At 41.2% G+C, this 19,084-nt stretch overlaps 1 protein-coding gene across 4 annotated transcripts in view; it reads right to left on the reverse strand.

The window, feature by feature from the left end:
- Positions 1 to 19,084, reverse strand: part of shdb (Src homology 2 domain containing transforming protein D, b) — a 347,526-nt gene that overhangs the window by 28,659 nt on the left and 299,783 nt on the right. Inside the window, exon 7 of one of the 4 annotated variants that reach the window (XM_059991611.1) lies at positions 5,557 to 5,651. The exons of the other annotated variants lie outside the window; for them this stretch is intronic. Coding sequence (XP_059847594.1) covers positions 5,557 to 5,651 — 95 coding nt within the window. The remainder of the gene's footprint in view (positions 1 to 5,556; positions 5,652 to 19,084) is intronic. 4 annotated transcript variants of the gene reach the window in all.

The following is a 19,084-nucleotide window of genomic DNA, read 5'->3' on the forward strand; positions in this document are numbered from 1 at the left end:
AGGATAGATACTTCAGAAGATGTATTCTAAAGGCAAGATGACACAACCTTGGCCGACAAGCAAAGACAAAGTCAATATAAAAGCCAAAGAGAGGGAAAAATAGTGGGAATATAGAGGATTAGAAGGCTTTTAAAAACAAACAGAAGGCAACTAAAAAAGTCATAAATAAGGAAAAGATGGATTACAAAGGTAAACTAGCCAATAATATTAAAGAGGGTACAAAAAGATTCTGCAGATGTAAACGTATATATCTGTGTATAAAGTGTGAAAAAGAAGTGAGAGTAGACATTAAACTATTGGAAAATTATGTTGCAGAGGTAGCAATGGGGGATAAGGAGATGGCGACGAACTGAATAAGTACCTAGTCTTGGTCTTCACTGTGGAAGACTCTAGCAGTATGCTGGAAGTTCGAGTGTCAGGAGCAGAAGTGTGTCCAGTTGCCATTACTAGAGAGAAGGTGCTTGGTAAACTGAAAGGTCTGAAGGCAGATGTCCCATGGACCAGACAGTCTACGTCGCAGGGTTCTGAAAGAGGTGGCTGAAGAGACTGTGGAGGCATTAGTAAAGATCTTTCAAGAATCAATGGATTCTGGCATAGTTCCGGAGAACTGGAAAATTGCAAACATCACTCCACTCTTCAAGAAGAGAGAGAGAAAGAAGAAAGGAAATGATAGGCTAGTCAGCCTTACCTCAGTGATTGGCAAGATGTTGGAGGAGATTGTTAAGGATGTGATTTTGGGGTACTTGGAGGCACATGACAAAATAGGTTGTAGTCAGCATGGTTTACTTAGGGGAAATTCCTGCCTCATAAATCTGTTTAAATGCTTTGAAGAAATAACAAACAAAATAGACAAAGGAGAATATGTGGATGTTCAGAAGGCCTAGAATTTCAGAAGGCCTTTGACAAGGTGCCACACATGAGGCTCCCTAACAAGTTAAGAGCCCATGCTCTTACAGGAAAGCTGCTAGCATGGAGAAAGCATTGGCTGATTGGCAGAAGGCTAAGAATAGGAATAAAGGGAAGTTTTATCTGTTTGGTTGCTGGTGACAAGTGGTATTCAACAGGTGTCTATGTTGGGACCACTTTATTTTACGCTATATGTTAATGATTTGGATGACAGAATTGATAGCTTTGTGGCTACATTTGCAGACGATATGTAGATAGGTGGAGGGGCAGGTAGTTTTGAGGAAGCAAAGAAGACTTAGGGAGATTCAGAAAATGGGCAAAGAATTAGCAGATGGAATACAGTGCCAGGAAGTGTATGGTCATGCACTTTGGTAGAGAAATAAAAGCCAAGACTATTTTCTAAATGGAATGAAAATTCAAAAATCTGAGATGCAATGGGACTTAAGGGTCCTTATGCAAGATTCCCTAAAGATTAATTTGCAGGTTGAGTTAGTGATAAGGAAGGCAAATGCAATGTTAGCACTGGAATATAAAAGCAAGGATGTAATGTTGAGGCTTTTTAAAGCACTGGTGAAGCCTCACTTGGAGTATTGCGAGCAATTTTGAATTGCTCACCTAAGAAAAGCTGTGCTGACACTGGAAAGGGTTCAAAGAAGGTTCACACAAATGATTCTGGGATATAAAGGCTTATCATATGAAGTATATTTGATGGCTCTAGGCCCATACTTAACTGGAATTCAGAGGAATGAGGGAGGATCTCATTGAGACTTATTGAAAAAAGATGAGGAGTAGATTTAAAAGCCTCCCCCACCTTTTAAACCTACTCCTCATCCTTTTTTCTCCAGTCCTTCTGAAGGGTTTCGGCCCAAAATGTTCGCTGTACTTTTTCCCATAGATGCTGCCTGGCTGCTGAGTTCTTCCAGTGTTCCGTGTGTGTTGTCTGAATACTTGGGTCCCCTCCTCTATGGTAGTAAAGAGGATTATAGGGGAACCATATGGTTACTGAGAGTGTTCTAGCCTAACAATGTAATATTCCTTAGATATCCTCTTAGACAGGGGTCACCAACCTTTTTTACACTGTGGACCGGTTTAATGTTGACAATATTCTTGCGGACCAGCCGACGGGGTGGGGGGGGGGGTGGTGTGAATCACAACTGGAATACAGTGATATTCGAAGGGGGTTCCTTATGTCCAGTCTATTCCGCAATTTAGTTTTCATGGTTATCAGCACTTGCTTCTGTCCCACTTGCTCATGTCTTTTCTGCTCAAAAAACTCTATGGGTTTGTCTTTAAGCGCAAGGTGCTTGGACTCAAGGTACCGAAGCAGTTTTGAGGGCTTCATTGCCTGCCCACTGCCCTGGCCAGGTGCAGCTGGTCATGGGTGGGGTGAGAGGACAAGGGCCGGAGGTCCCTGTGCCGGGGCCGTGGCAGTTGCAGTCTGGAGTCCGCAGTCCAACCGAGCGAGGAGTGCGACAGGGCGTGCACCCGCCCGCCTTGTAGGTAGGTCAAATCTATCGGCTGAGGGATGACTTTCAATAGATCACAGTGAGGTAGCTGCTCTGCTACTTACAAAACCCTGAGCCCGAATTAGGTCGTCTGCGAATATTTTAGCATCGGGTTCTCCACGAACATTTGGTGTGCTAGACAGGTTTAGAAGCGGCGCCCATCTGTCTGTGCTCCAGGCTGCGTGAGGCGGCCAGTTACCCGAGGCCAACCAGTGATCCCTGGCGTGGGGGTATCACTGCGTTTAGGCAGCTGATGAGCTCGCGTGGGTTCAAGTTCAACAGTGTGCGTGACAGGCAATGAGGAAAGGTACAGCTGACTCTTATCGTTTCATATCCCCAAATCGTATCATTTCCTCGCGGCCCGGTAGCACATGCTTTACGGCCTGGTGGTTGGGGACCACTGCTCTTGTACAGATGCCTGTGGAATCAAAGCCTAAGATGGGGGTGGGGGGGGGGGAAGAAAGCTAATAGAGGAATGAGAAGTTCAAATAGATTTCCATTTCTTAGCAGACAAAGAGAGTGATGCAACCTCTTGCAAACACCTTCTAAGCAAGAGTTCCATTTCTATTCATCTCTGAGACAATTAGAGCCCTAGCTTGAGGTCGCTGTACAATTATCTAATTACTAATTATTATATCTATACTATGAATTAATCCTGCAACGCGTAGCAGATGGATGCTAAATGCTTCAGAATGCACATAGTTCATTCTGCCTCAAGGCAATGCTGATGAACCAGCCTATGGGATGTGCTGAAAGTGCATGCTGCCTACCAATTAATGTAACAGGGCTTGGAAATTGTATGTTAATAGATGCAGCTCAATTTTCTTGAGTGGGGAAATCGTCATATGGTCTATATTACAAACTTGAATATCAATTAAAAGTCATTGTTGTATCTCCTTATACAGTGCAAAGGGGATTCCCATCTGGTGTTCCTGCAGAAATATGGAAATGTTCAGGCAAATTCACTTTTTTTTAAATGAAAAAGAAGCATTTGTGGATGCATAATAACTGTCTGAATTGGACAGCTTCTCCCTGTTGGAGCAAAATATGCTCATGATTGGAATTAGGAAGTGGCCGTCAGTGTTTTAACCTCCAGCTACTCAATGCCTTATGTGATAAATTAGAGGAGTTGTCAATGTTAAATTTGACATGAGGTTGCTAAACAAGATATGACCCCATGATAATACTGGATAGATATTAGAATGGACAGAAGATTGGCTGACTGGCAAAAGGAAAAGAGTAGGAATTAAAGGGGGCCTTTTCTGGTTAAAACTGGCATAAGCACCGGTCTGAGCCTAAAGGCTTGGGACAGACTTTAAACTTTTCTGGTTGGCTGCCAGTGACTAATGGTGTTCCACAGGGGTTGGCTGCTGGGTTTGCTACTTTTCATGTTACGTGTTAATTTCTGGATGATGGAATCGATGCCATTGTGGCCAGGTTTACAGTTGATACCAAGATAAGTGGAGGGGTAGCTAGTGTTGAGGAAGCAGAGACTCTGCAGAAGGATTTGGACAGATTAGGAGAACGGGCAAAGTGGCAGATGGAATAAATGGTCAGCGCCTTGGTAGAAGGAATAAAAATGTAAACTATTTTCTACATGGTAAGAATATTCAGATAGCAGGGGTGCAAAGGGACTTGGGAGTCCTCGTTTAAGATTGTCTAAAGGTTAACTTGCAGGTTGAGTTGGTAGCATGGAAGGAAAATGCAAAATTGCTTTAATTGAGAGAGGACTAGACTATAAATACAAGGATGAAATACTGAGATTTTCTAAGGCTTTGGTCAGACTATGTTTGGAGTATTATGAACAGCTTTGGGTTCCAAATCTAAGAAAGGATATGCTGGCAATGAAGTGGGGGGAGAAGGGGTGGAATCTCAGTGAAACTGGCCGAATACTGAAAGGCCTAAATAGAGTAAACATGGAGAGGATGTTTACTATAGTAAGAGAATCTAAGACCACGGGGCACAGCCTCGGAATACAAGAACATCCTCTTAGGATTGAAATGAGGAGAAGCATCTTTACCAGAGGGTGGTGAATCTGTGGAATTCATTGCCACAGATGGCTGTGAAGGCAAAGTCCTTGGGTACATTGAAAGCGGTGGTTGATAAGTTCTTGATTAGTAAGAGTGTCAGAAGTTACAGGATGAAGCAGGAGAATGGAGTCGAGCAGGAAAATAAATCAGCCATGATCGAATGATAGAGAAGAATCGATGGCTAAAAGGTCTAATTCTCCTCCTAAATTATATAGTCTCATGTGAAGTAACTACATATCAATATGACTTGTAGCTCAATGGACAAAAAAAAACACTCTGACTTCTACTCAGGAAGAGGATCAGGAAGAATTACATCCCATAATAATAGCTTGCATTTATGAAGCCATTCCAAGATGATTATTTAGGTGTGATCCAATAAAGATTGATATCATCGCCAACACACTCAAAATACTGAAGGAACTCGAACAATGAGGGGAGGGCAATAAATGATGTTCATTTCAGATAAATGTGAATCACTGCATTTGGGAATTTAAGCAAGTGGAGGATTTCACAGTGAATTGCCCTGAGGCATAACCGAGAGCAGAGGAACTAAGAGTACAAATACGTGATTTCCCTGAATGTATTGCCATAGGTAGACAGGGGAGGTAGTCAATGAGGATGAGAGTAGAGGATGGGTGGGTGTTCAATGCCATCTTCCTGTGTTTGATTGGTCTTCCTCTCCCTCTCGCTTGCTGCTATTGGAGTCTTGGGACCCGTGTTGTAAGGATTGATCAGCGAGGCTGTGGACTTGGTTTGGGGGACTTTGAGGTTCGCGTTGCATGTGTTCCTGGATTCTCGTTATTCTTTTATTTTGCTGTTGTTGAGCACTTTGATCATAAGACCATAAGATATAGGAGCAGATTTAGGCCATTTGGCCCGTCACTTCTGCTCTGTCATTTCATCATGGCTGATCCAATTTTCCTCTCAGCCCAAATCTCCTGCCTTCTCCCCGTATCCCTTCATGCCCCGACCAATCAAGAATTGATCAGGGTGGACTGGGCTGCTTTATGGCCCTGCAGCCTGCAGTGGGTTACCAGCGCAACACTGAACTAAACTGAATTAAATACTACTGGAATCCTGGTTTGATTATCAATATTTGATTGTTGATCACTCACTTTTTGCGGTTTGGCGTTTGATGGTTTCTTGAACAGGTTCCATTGTGTTTCTTTGTTTCATGGTGCCTGTGGGAGGACTCATTCCTAGTTGTATTCTGTACAATAATAAATGTATTTTGAACTTTGATCTGGCATGCTGGCCTTCATCAAATAGGGCATGAATATAGGACTTGGGACATTAGGCTGCAGATATACAAGATGTTAGTGAGGCTATACTTTAAATATTATATATAATTTTGGTTATGTTGTTACAGGAAAGACAACATTAAGCTGGAAAGAAGATTTAAGAGATTCTTGCCAGGGCTTAAAGGCCTGAATTATAAGGAGACTTTATTCCACAGGAAGGCTAAGCTTTAGAAGGTATACAAATCAGAGGACTGAGCATGCATAAGGTGAGTGCTCATAGTCTTGTTCAGAGGAATGAGGAATCAAAAACTAGAGGGCATAGGTTTAAAGTGAGAGAAGTAAGATTTAAAAGGGGCCTGATGGGCAAGTTCTTTACACAAAGGGTAATTGCATATGTCACTCCACTTTTTAAGAAGGGAGGGAGTCAGAAGAAAGGAAATTATAGGCCAGTTAGCCTGGGCTTCAGTGTTAGGGAAGATTTGTTTTTTATTTGTGGAAATACAGCATGAGAAGGCCCTTCTGGCCCTTTGAGCTGCACCACCCAGTAAGCCGGCTTTAACTCTAGCCTAATCACCGGACAATTTACAATGACCAATTAGCCTACCAGTCTCTTTGAACTGTGGGAGGAAATCAGAGCAGCCAGAGGGCACCCATGTGGTCACAGGAGAACTTACACTCTTCTTACAAGCAGTAGTGGGAATGGAACCGATGCACCGTCAATAACTCTGGGAGACGTGAGTCGAGGTAGGCTTTTATTAGCTGGAAGAAAGCATCATCAGCAGTAAGACTCCACCATACAACATCCTGGAGACTGAGGGAAGAGCCGTGCCTCCAATCGCCTTTATACAGGGGTCTGTGGGAGGAGCCACAGGAGCAGTCAGCGGGGTGGGGGGGGGGGTGTCCAGACAGGTATATGTAGTTCACCACAGGAACCCAGGTCGCTGGGACAGTAAAGCTGTGCTGCCCTAAAATGTTGGAACCTATTAGTAAGGATGAGGTTTCAGGTTTCTTGTAGACTAAGTATGCCAAAGTCAGCATGGTTTTCGGTTTCCTTGAGGGGAAACCTTGCCTGACAAATCTGTTGGAACTCTTTAAGGAAATAACAGGCATGATGGACAAAGGAAAGTCAGTGGATGTTGTTTACTTGGGCTTACAGAAGGCCTTTGACAAGGTACTGCACATGAGGCTGCTTAACAAGACTAATCTTGTTATCTTGTTAATACCCATGGTATTTCATGAAATATACTAACATGGGTAGAAAACTGGCTGACTGGCAGGAGACAAAGTGTGGAAATAAAGGGGGCCTATTCTGGTTGGCTGCTAATGGCAAGTGGCATTCTGCACAGTTTGGTATTGGGGACCGCTTATTTTCACATTATACGTTAATGATTTGGATGACAGAATTGATGGATTTGTGGCCAAGTTTGCAGATGACACAAAGATAGGCAGAGGGGCAGGTAGTGTTGAAGCATGGAGTCAGCTGAGGACTTGGACAGACTGGGGAAATGGGCAAAGAAGTGGAAATGAAAAATAGTGTCGGGAAGAGTATGGTCAATCATTTTGGTAGAAGGAGTAAAGGTGTACACTATTTTCTAAACAAGGAGAAAAATTAAACATTGGAGTTTCAAGGAGACTTGGGAGTCCTTGTGCTGGTTTCGCTGAAAGTTAACTTGCAGGTTGAGTTGGTGATGCATCCTCAATAACTCTCTCTGAGACGTGAAGGCGAGATATCGGCTTTTATTGACTAGAAGAAAGAATAAGCAGTAGTTGACCACCATACTACATCCTGGAGACTGAGGGCCGGGCGCAGGCCTCAATCGCCTTTCTACCGGGGTCTGTGGGAGGAGCCACGGTCAGTGGGAGGGGCCACAGGAGCAGTCAGCAGAGGGCGTGTCCAGGCAGGTATATGTAGTTCACCACAGTTGGTAGTAAGGAAGGCAAATGCACGTTAAAGCACCAGGTTGGAGGAACTCAGCAGGTGAGGCAGCATTCATGGAAAGGAGAACAGTCAACGGTTTGGGCCGAGACCCTTTATCAGGACTGGAGAAAAAAAAAGTCAAGGATTCAGAGTTAGAAGGTGGGGGAGGGGAGGAAGTACACAAGGTGATGGCTGACACCAGGAGCGGGGGGTGGGGGGGTGGAGGGAGGGTGAAGTAAAGAGCTGGGAAGTTGATTGGTGAAAGAGATAGAGGGCTGGAGAAGGGAGAATCTAATAAGAGAGTGGAAGAAAAGTGGTAAGAGTACCAGAGGGAGGTGATGGGTAGGTAAGGAGATAAGGTGAGAGGGAAAAGGGAATAGGGAATGGTGAAATACATTTTGAGATGACTAGAATATAAGAGTAAAGAAGTGATGTGGAAGCTTGGTAAGGCATTGGTCAAACTGCATTTGGAGTATTGTGGGTAGTTTTAGGCCACTTATTTAAGAAGAGATGTGCTGGCATTGGAGTAAGTCCAGAGGGGGTTCACAAGAATGGTTTTAGGAATGAAAGGCTTAACATATGAGGAGTGTTTGATGGCTCTGGGCCTGTACTCTGAAATTTAGAAGAATGGGCGGGGGGAATCTCATTGAAATCTATCAAATATTGAAATACCAAGAAAGAGTGGTTATGGAGAGGATGTTTCTTATTGTGATTGTGTCTAGGACCAGAGGGTACAGCCTCAGAATAGAGGGATGTCCACTTAGAATAGAGATGAGGAGGAATTTCTTTGGCCAGAGGATTTTGAATCTGTTGAAGTCAGTGCCACGAATGGCTGTGGAGGCTAAGTCATTGAGTATATTTAAAGTGAAAGTTGATAGGTTTTCGATTAGTAAGGTTGTCAGTCATTATAGGGAGCAGGCAAGAGAATGGGGTTGAAAGGGATGATAAATTAGCCATGATGGAATGGAGCATTTCAATGAGCTGAATGGCCTAATTCTGCTCCCTTTGTCTTTGGTCTTATGGTCATGTATTTCAAAGATCCTTCAATCATCTTTGTTCATTCTTCTAAGCTATTGATATGGATTGGAAATACTGAAGCATTAATACTGATGTTAATAGCTCTCCAGTAGTTATACCCTACCACCACAAATAGTTTATTCAGACTTATTACTTCCTGCCTAATAACTAATTCTCTACTAACATATCACCTGCAAATGCATGATCCTTGATATATCAAATACAAATACACAATGTTCACTGTTTCCTTTGCTTACCCTTCTGTGCGCTACTAGCTACAATCTCAAAATAATATATTTGACAATAAGTATTTCCCTTTCATCACTCAATGTTGAAACATGTTATGATTTTCTAAGTGCCACTTCACCTCATCTGTATTAATAGATTCCAGCATTTCATATCATCAATGATAGACTATCCAATTTAGAGTTTTATTTTCTCCCTTACTGCTTTCTTGAACCTTTGCCACCTTCTGATCCATAGAACCTACCTTAAAATTTAAGGAATTCTAGAAGATCAGAAACAAAGCATCCGCTATCTCAGAATTTGCTCTTTTAAACTCCAAGGTGTAGATCCTAGAAATTTTATTATCTTGCATTGCCATTATTTTTTCCAGCTGTGATTCATTAATAAAGTTACATTTTCAATACAATGAAAAGTCACTAAACTGAAATGTTAGCTCTGTCTCTTGGTCCGCAGATGCTGATGTTTTTTTGTCACTTTCTGTTTTTATTTCATAGCTCTAGTGTTCTTTTGTTTTTACTTTGTTTTAAGTTCTTTATCATCAGAAGACACTTGGTTCCCAACTTTGCCTGAAAAAGTTTTGCATCTTTCATAGTAATGTCAGGTACTAAGATGAATATTCACTTTCCAAGCCACAGGAGTGTTACTGCTAACTTCCACTTTCTGGCACAGCTGCACGACCTTTCCAAAGCATCAGCGTTGTTGGTGATAAAGTTAAACTCTAATAAAGATCCTTTATTTTTCCTTAGCTATTTTTTAAACAAGTACCAGTCATCAGTTCTTAATATAAATTGTAAGTAGCAGTCAGTTGAAGTTGGAGGCATTGCTCTGCAAAGTAAAATGACAAGGAGACTTGTCTCCATTAGTCAAATGCAAGATAATGGGGTTGTGTCAGTTAGTACATCAAATATGGTTACAAGCTGGGTTGTTTGTGTATTTAGGTGGTCAACCCTCACAGCGTTATTTGTGGATATTTGCGATCTCTGTTGCCAGAAGCTTTTAAGATCATCGGTGTGAGTTACTTTGTCCCAACAAATGTATCTAGAAAACATCACACACAGATGATGTCATCTATTTGAAATTTGTATAAATATCAGAAAGACGGGGTATTTGTTAGGAATGACAAGGAGAACAACAGAAAGATGGAGTCACAGAGTGAAGAACTAAACCATTGCTTAACCTTCAGCTTCTGCAACAGATGACTCATTTGTCTGCAACTTATTTATATGTTCTTCTTGCACTTGTGCTTGGAAATCCTTTGTAATTAGTAAATCTTTTGTAATTTGGAACATTTTTATAAATTAGAAATCCTCTTTGTTAGATAATTATCTGTCTGAATTTAAATGTGTATCATTAAAAATACAATAACTGCCCTTAAACTACTTAATTACCTGGAAGTACTTCTTCCTTGTTAGGGAGGGAGGAGGTCCATTACTCAAGACAGGAAAGTAATCTAGTCTTTGAAGAGTAGGTGAATAATGTATAATCACACTATAGTGATTGTACCCATAGATATATATTTCGGATAGGGCTTAAGATCTTCTTTTGAGTTTAGTGCTTAGTGGACAATGAACACAAGACCACCACAGTACAAATTATTAATTTAATCTCATTGGTATTTTCCTATTTACCATTATAGATTTTGGTGTTTCTACTTGTAAGAAGCCATGTTGAGCTCCAATGGGCAGATGTGTTCTTAGCTTTATGAAATTGTCTACACTTATAATTGGCACTGGTATATGGGCAAACAATCTTGAGAGCAGGGGCCACTGCATAGTGATTAAAGTTTTGTTTTTATTTTGTGCTTTGTGTCATTTTGTAGTAACGTTCTAAAGGGCTACCCATATAACAAGCCTGTCCACAGAGAGTGACCTTGTAATGGGCTAGAAGCAGAACACTGGCCTCATTTTGTACTCTACCTCCCTAATGTAAGGGTACTATGATGTGGCTCTTACCACCTTGGCTAACCCAATCCAAAACCAACACTACTAGAGACCAATTGCGGAAAGCATGTTAAACCTGGGTTTCTTTTCTATCAGACGTTTACACATGGAGGTGATGGGCTGCTTTCTGTGCCAAGATGCCTAGGTGGCTCCCTATCACTCTGGCTAACAATTTACCAGGGTCATTCCCTTACTTATTACATTGGCTGGTTTTCATGAATTAATACAAATAGCCCCATTCTGCAAATTAATAATTTACAATTGTAAAAATAAAAAAACATGCCAACAATAATTGAATTAAGTAATTAAAATAAGGTGAATGATCACAGTTTCTTTCCAGGGTAGGGGAATTTAGAGGACATGGATTTAAGGGGAGAAGGGGAGATTTAAAAATCGCTTGAGGGGCAACTTCTTCACACAGAGGGTGGTAGGTATGTATGATGTATGAATGATGAGCTGCCAGAGCAGGCTGTAGAAATAGGTACAGCCTTATTTTAAAATAAGTTTAAAAGACACTTGAACGGGTACTTGGATAGAGAAAGCCTCGAGGGATAGTGACCAAATACTAGCAAATGGACCTAGTTCAGGCAGACATTTTGTTAGTATGGACGTTGGACTGAAGTGCTTGTTTCAGTACTATACGTTTCCAGATCTCATAAACTATAAAGTTGGATCTTATTTTATATTTTAATCAAGCTTAGAAATTTTGAGAGCCCACATGGTCTATTAACTCAAATCACAGGCTATCTTTCAATCCTTTTCACCTATATAAACATCCCCATTGTCATCTCTATCCCTCTATTGAGATTATAATTTACATATGACATCAAAATAAAAAGTTACTGAAGACTTGCTGACTGGCAGGAGGCAAAGAGAGGGAATAAATGGGCCTACTGGCCTAGTTGGCTGCTGGTGACTACTGGTGTTCTGCAAGGGATGGAATTGGGACTATTTCTTTTCATGGTGTATGCCAACAATTTGGAGCAAGGATGTGATGCTGAGGCTTGATAGAGCATTGGTCAGACTGCGCTTAGAGAATCTGAGCAGTTTTGGATGCCATACATAAGAAAAGATGTGCTGGCATTGGAGAGGGTCCAGAGGAGGTTCACGAGAATGATGGTGGGAATGAAAGAGTTCATGTATAAGGAGCATTTGGTGGCTCTGGACCTGTACTCACTGGAGTTTAGGAGAATGGAGGGGGTGGGGGGGGGGCATGTCTCATTGGAATCTATCAAATATTGGAAAGCCTAGATAGTGGATGTAGAGATGGATGTAGACAGGATGTAGTGGATGAACCTAGGACCAGAGGGTAATATCTCAGAATAGAGGAATGTCCATTTAGAACAGAGATGAGAAAGAATCGCTTTAGCCAGAGGGTGGTGAATCTGTGCGATACATTGCCAAAACATGGAGTATATTTAAAGCAAAGGTTCATAGGTCCTCGCTAAGTCAGGGTGTCAAAGTTTATGGGGAGAAGGCAGAAGAATGGAGTAGAGAGGGATAATGAATCAGCCACGGTGGAATGGCATTACAGATTCGATGAGCTGAGTGGCCTAATTCTGCTCCTATGTCTTATGGTCTCATGGTTATTTTGCTCTCAAGAGCTTGTAAACACACCCATATTTGATTTGACTCCCATCCCTCAGTTGCTTTGGGATTTAGACAGCATATTTGTACCAATTCTGCCAGTGATCCCAAGTGTTGAATTTAATAGGCAACAAATGGAGGATGAAAGGAATTCGAAGCGGTAAATGTTGTAGATACTGAGCACATTGGGGAGCATCTCTGGGGAAGGAAATAGTGCCAATGTTTTAGTTTGATGATCTTTCACTAGAACAGAGAGAAAATTGAAATTAACCTTGTTTGAAGTTGCAGAGAAATGTGTGTATGTCGGATGGTGGGGTGGTGGAGCTGTGACAGGATGAAGACATTGCGACAGTATTAGGTTTGGTGTCCATGATGTTCTGAACTCAGACAAAGGTCTTAGTCCCTATCCAATATAGATAGCTATTGGTATCCTCACGAAAGGCATGTTGTACTGTAGCCGTCTACACCCCAACGGCTACAGTGGTGCTATAAATTTTGTGAACCCTGAAGAACTGTCTCTATTTCTGCATAAATATGACCTAAAATGTGATCAAATCTTCATGTAAGTCCTAAAACTAGATAAAGAGAGCCTAATCAAATAAATAATAGAACAAACATTATACTTGTTCATTTATTTATTGAGAAAAATGATCGAATATTACATGCATTTGTTGGAAAATATGTGAACCTTTACTTTCTCACTTGTACAGCAATAACTTCAACCAAACATTTCCAGTTCTGCACATCAGCTGGAGAAATTTTAGACCATTCCTCCTTACAAAACTGCTTCAATTCTGCAATGTTGGTGGGCTTTCTTGCATGAACTGCTTTGTTCAGGTCCTTCCATAATATTTCTACTGGATTAAGGTTAGGGTTTTGACTCAACCATTCCAAAACACAAATTTTCTTCTTTTTAAACCATTCTGTTGTTGATTTACTCTTGCCTTTTGGATCATTGTCTTGTTTCATTATCCAACTTCCATTATGCTTCCGGTGATGGACTGCTACCCTGACATTCTCCTGTAAAATGTCTTGATACAATTTTGATTTCATTGCTCCCTCAATGATTGCAAGCTGTCCAGGCCCTGAGGCAGCAAAGCAGCCCCAAACCACGATACTCCTTCCACCGTGCTTCACAGTTGGGGTGAGGTTTTGGTGTTGGTGTGCAGTGCCTTTTTTTACTCCAAACATCGCAATGTGCATTTTTGCTAAAAAGTCAACTTTTGTCTCCTCTGTCCACAGAACATTGTGGAACATCCAGGTGTTCTTTTGCAAACCTGAAATGTGCAACAAATGGTTTTTTTGGAGAGCAGTGGTTTCCTACATGGTGTCCTTCCATGAACACCATTCTTGTTCAGTGTTTTTCTCATAGTAGAGACACGAACGGAGACTTTAGCAAGTTCTGGAGACTTCTGCAGATCTTTTGCTGTTACTCTTGGGTTCTTTTTCACCTCCTTCAGCATTGCTCTTGTTGTGATCTTTGCAGGGCACCCACTCCTAGGGAGAGTAGTAACAGTACTGAGTTTTCTCCATTTGTAGACTATTTCTCTTTCTGTGGACACTCCAGTCTTTAGAAATGTTTTTGCAGCCTTTTCCAGCTTCATGCATCTCCACAATTCTTCTTCTAACGTCCTCTGAAAGTTGTTTTGATTGAGGTATGGTGCTCATAAACAGACATTTTTGAGAAGAGCAAGCTCTGGCAGTAATTTGACTTTGTGTGTCTTTTTATAGGGCAGGGCACCTCTACATCCCACACCTCCAATCTCATCTCATTGATTGGAACACATGGCTCCAAATAGCTTTTGTAGAAGGCATTACCCCACAGGTTCACATACTTTTTCCCACAAATACATATGATATTGGATAAGTTTTCTCAATAAATAAATGAACTAGTATAATACTTTTTGTGTTACTTTATTAATTGGTTTCTAGCACCACTGTATATATCCCTATTTATTCTCCACAGTGAGTTTAGTTGCCAATACCCACTCTTTGAGTGGTGGGTCCCCTTTCACTATCAAGGAGGGGATACCTCCAGGTAGCAAAGCAGTTTAAACACATTTCATTTAATTTTAGTGATACATGTTTAAATTTAGATAAAATTCTTAAAACACATTTAGTATGTGTGTTTGTGAGTGATGCTTTAATACTCTCAGAGAATTTCATTCTTATAAAAGATTTCCAAAGTACAAAGCATTTCTGAAACACAAAGGCTTTTCAAATCATAGGTACAATTCCTAAAACTATAAAGCTATCAAAGAATTGCAGACGAATGAGTTGGTCTGTTGCCAAAATCGAAGAAAAGGACTGTCTTTCTGTCATTCTTGTTATCATTCCTTGACCATCCCTAACAGGATTGACAGCTCTCTAACATTTATACTGCTTTTTCCCCCACTACTTGGTGACTTCATACATGTGTTATTTTTCAGACACTTCTGCTGGGAAATTCACACAGATGGTCAAAAAGCTTCTTGCGACAGAGTTCCCAGACACCCAAAATTAATGCTGTGTGGGCTGACTCTCTGAGTACACAAATCTCTGAACTATTGATAGCAAAAACAGTTCAATCTCAGTTTGATACTGTTAATCAAAATCGGCTAGTTCTAATACAAGCTGGAAAGTTGAAAACATTGAATTCATTGCTACGTTCTGAAGATTACAACATGCCCAAGTGGAAGATGACATGCTGTTTCTTGGGCTTACTTTGGGCCTCACTGGAACAGGCCAAAGCGCCGGGGTCAGTGCGGGAGGGAGACAGAGAATCAACAAGGGGAAAACTGGATGCCTCATTTTGTCATCAAATAACCTTGGGACAGCTCAAGATTTTTTACAGTCACCTAATTAAACTGCAGACAGAAAAGGATGAGGCTGAATTATACAGGTTGTAAACAAATGGAACCATCAACTTTTAGTCATTTAAACTATGAATCTAAGACTTACTGACAGATCAAATCTGTCAGTTAGTTTCACTGCTAATGATGGAGTCCAGTGTTTGCTGGGCCTACCCAGCTTTACACTTGGGAATTGACACTTGGATCATATGAAACCTCATGAATTTTAATGGCGATTGGATTCAGTAAGAATAGGAAGCAAAGAAGAAAATTACTATTTTTTAAAATTTATGTGGCTTCATTTGAATGGCTGTGTCATAAAGGTCTATGTCCAACAGACGTAAGAGCCTGTAGGCGGGGGAATCTGGAGCAACAAACAATTCACTCGAGGAATTTGGTGGGTGGAGCAGCAACTGGGGGGGGGGGGAGGGAAGAATTGTTGATGTTTCAGGTCAAAAATCTGCGAGAGGATTGGCACTGTGTTTTGACCAGAAAAGCTGACAATACCTTGAGATTGTAGGTAGAAGGTTATGCACTGTGTAGCAGGGAAGGGTTTGATTAATTTTGGAATAGGTTAAAAGGTCGGCACAACGCCACGGGCTAAAGGGCCTGTATTGTGCTCTACAGTTCTATGTTCTCAGATTGTTTGTTGTTTTACATTTACTGTGTTTTAGATGAATAACAGGAATCTTAAATAAATCAATTAAATTAGAATCATAATGTCATATAGCACAGAAACAGGTTCTTCCATCTACTGTGTCTACAGCAGCGATAATATATCTATCTATTCTAATACCATTACCAGGCATTTGGCATTCAAAATCTTGGCATTTCATCTTCATCCTTTTTAAGTGTACTTGTCTCTACCACAACTTCAGGCAATATATTCCTCTCCAGAAGAAAAAATTTCTTCCCAAGCAACCTTTAAATCTCTGACTGCTTACCTTAAATCAATGCCCCAATCACAAACTCTAAAGAACTAGACAGATGAAGCAACATAGCGGATGTTCCCAAAGGCTGGTGAGCCCAGAATCAGCAGTCACAGCCACAGAACCATGAGAAATTCCTTTTAGAACCAAAATCAGGGGAAATTTCTTAATTGAGAAAGTAGTGAAGGCTGTGGAGGTCTCCATTTCGGAAAGCAATGGAGGCCAAGTAATTAAGCAAGTCATTAAGTGTTCAGGGAAGAGGTAGATATATTTTTGATGACTCCTCTGTTTTTGGCCTCAGACATTGTTCCATTAATGCTGCAGGGATCAAGGTGTACAGAGCACTGAGGTTAATCATCAACCATCAAGTGCTGAGTAGTGATACACACCCAAAAGGCTAAATGGCCTGCATCTATTTTCTATGATTTTAAATACTACTGTCTTCTTGATTATTTTAATAAATACTAATATTTGGCTTTTAATGGTTTTTAAATATTTCTGAATGTCAGAGACTTTTAAAAGGTGGTAAGTCAGTGACTGCTTTGAGACCGATCAAATTGGTTGGGGGTTGTTTCAGGGATGAAGCTCTGAATTATGGCCAATGGAGGCCTCTTGTTTGTAGGGAAGTCACTGCTGGACCTAGGATGCAGCAGGCCAGTGAGCTCGGTCCTCTGCAACCTGCCGCATTAGACGCAGCCATGAAGGAATCACAGGTGACAGTTCCGGTGTAGCACAGCCACACCCGTTGCATAGAGGATGGATAAAGGATGACAAAAATATCTGAACATCCTCGGTGGCTGCTGAAATGAATAATGATTACCTCATATGGTTCCCTGGAACTGGTTCAAGGTAAGGCTGGGTATTCCACAGTTCTAACCATTAAATACCTTTAAATGTCTAGCTCCAGTGTGTGTCTCAGGCTGAGAATTTGTTCAAACCTAATAGCTATCTTCACCCACAGTAAACATACAGAACCCATATAAACTCTGGCAAGCAGAGCCTTCCCACAGAACCACAAGGATATTAAAATGTATCAGAACAAGGATCTGAAGGAGTAGTGATTCCCGTGGCCTCCTTTAATACAGGGTTACCTAATCCTTTCGGCAGTGTGTCTCAGCGCACAGTCTTTTCTCTACAGTCGATAATCCCATTACTTCAGCTTGTTTTTTTTTCTGTGAATGCTCTCATTAGGACTGCAAGAGCATTGAAAGCAAATGTTAGAATGTCGTTAGACACCAAGAAGGGCAAACGGAATAGCTCCCCAAGGCTGGAGGATAAAGTCAGATTGCTTTAGGTTCCCGGATCACACAGGAGTGAAAACACTAAAGTAACGAGTAACTATTTCACATGGGTTCCCTCAAAGTTAAATTAAGCTGAGCACGCATATTCCACAGCACTGTGCATTTGGAAGTTCTTGGATTTGGATATCCGGGTGATGACTTTAAAACATTGGCAATAAAGAGGAAAAGACTCTTGGACCAGAAGTTGTCCAAAATGAAAAACAAAAATCAATTCAACTTTTAATTGCTGAGGACAAAAGGATGGGCAAGTTCTACAACCATTGACTGGGGGGTCTGGGATGAGGAGATTGCAACCAGGAGGACGAAACCTCTTGAAGAATGTGCAGCCAGAACTGGCAGTCAGGTTACGTGCCAGCACTCACTGGCTGGACTCGATCGTAAAAGGTTCTCCCACTGGAGACCACTTGTGGTGAGGTTAGTATCCAGAGAAGAGAATGAGAAAAACATAGAAGCTCCCAGGATAGCGATTGAACCAGGAATTTTGATATCATTCAATGGGGCAATTATGTTCTTTTCTGTCTTCCAAGTTTGGTTTAACATCGCTGATGAAAGAGAGAACCCCCAACAATGCTACCAAAGAGTGGTGGATCTGCGGAATTCTCTGCCCAATGAAGCAATGGAAGCTACCTCAGTAAATATATTATCAGACAAGGTTGGATAAATTTTTGCATAGTAGGGGAATTAAAGGCTACGGGGAAAAGGCAGGTAGGTGGAGATGAATCCGTAGTTAGATCAGGCATGATCTTGTTGAATGGCGGAGCAGGCTCGAAGGGCTGGATGGCCGACTCCTGCTCCTATTTCTTATGTTCTGCTGCCCCCTCCAGAAATCCGAACTTCTGAATATGATGCAGAACAGCAATTTAAACCGAGTTATCTGTAGTCTGTAGTCATGCTTTTATGTAACTGGACAATAGCCTTCTTTTACCCTTATCACTCATTGCAACACCTAAAGATTGTAAAACAGGTAATTCGATTTCTTTACTTATTATGGATTATGGCAAAGCTTGTGCATTGGATTCCAGTTCATAAATACAGCCCCTCTACTGAAATGGCTTGACACTTGATCCGCATAGACAGATACTAAAAATCCCTTTAGCGACCTTGCCTACACAGTCCTTTACTCACATATAAACTTAGACAATGAAACTTCCATCTGAGTTTGAATCGGTGATATTACACATTTGCACATCTTGCGGGGGTCACTAGATGGTGATCAGGAGCAGCAATCCTGGTAGATTGTTGTCACCTTAAGCCAAATATACTCAGACCAAAGGTAGTATAGATATCAATTAAAGTAGAAAAGAATGGGAATCAATGCTTACATCAGCATAGTCAAACGTACATAAGGTATGAGAAGTCTTAATAATGAGAGACTAAAATATTTTTGAATAGTTTAATGATTAAAACTGACTTGGTAGATATAACACAATGATTTGTCTTTTTGTTCTTTTGTGACCTCTAAAATTCTTTTCAAAATTGGCCCGCAGGAGAGGCGTGGCTAATGTGGAAACAGTAAGCCCAGTGAAAAAATTAAAAACATGAATCTGAATAATTTAGAATTCGTCCTTAACTGAAACAAGAGCTTCAGTGCTGATGGATACCTTAATAGCTGTGTTTGGAAATGAGTTTGACA

This window comes from Hypanus sabinus, chromosome 16 (assembly GCF_030144855.1).
Source record: "Hypanus sabinus isolate sHypSab1 chromosome 16, sHypSab1.hap1, whole genome shotgun sequence".
In the NCBI taxonomy this organism is placed as follows: domain Eukaryota; kingdom Metazoa; phylum Chordata; class Chondrichthyes; order Myliobatiformes; family Dasyatidae; genus Hypanus; species Hypanus sabinus.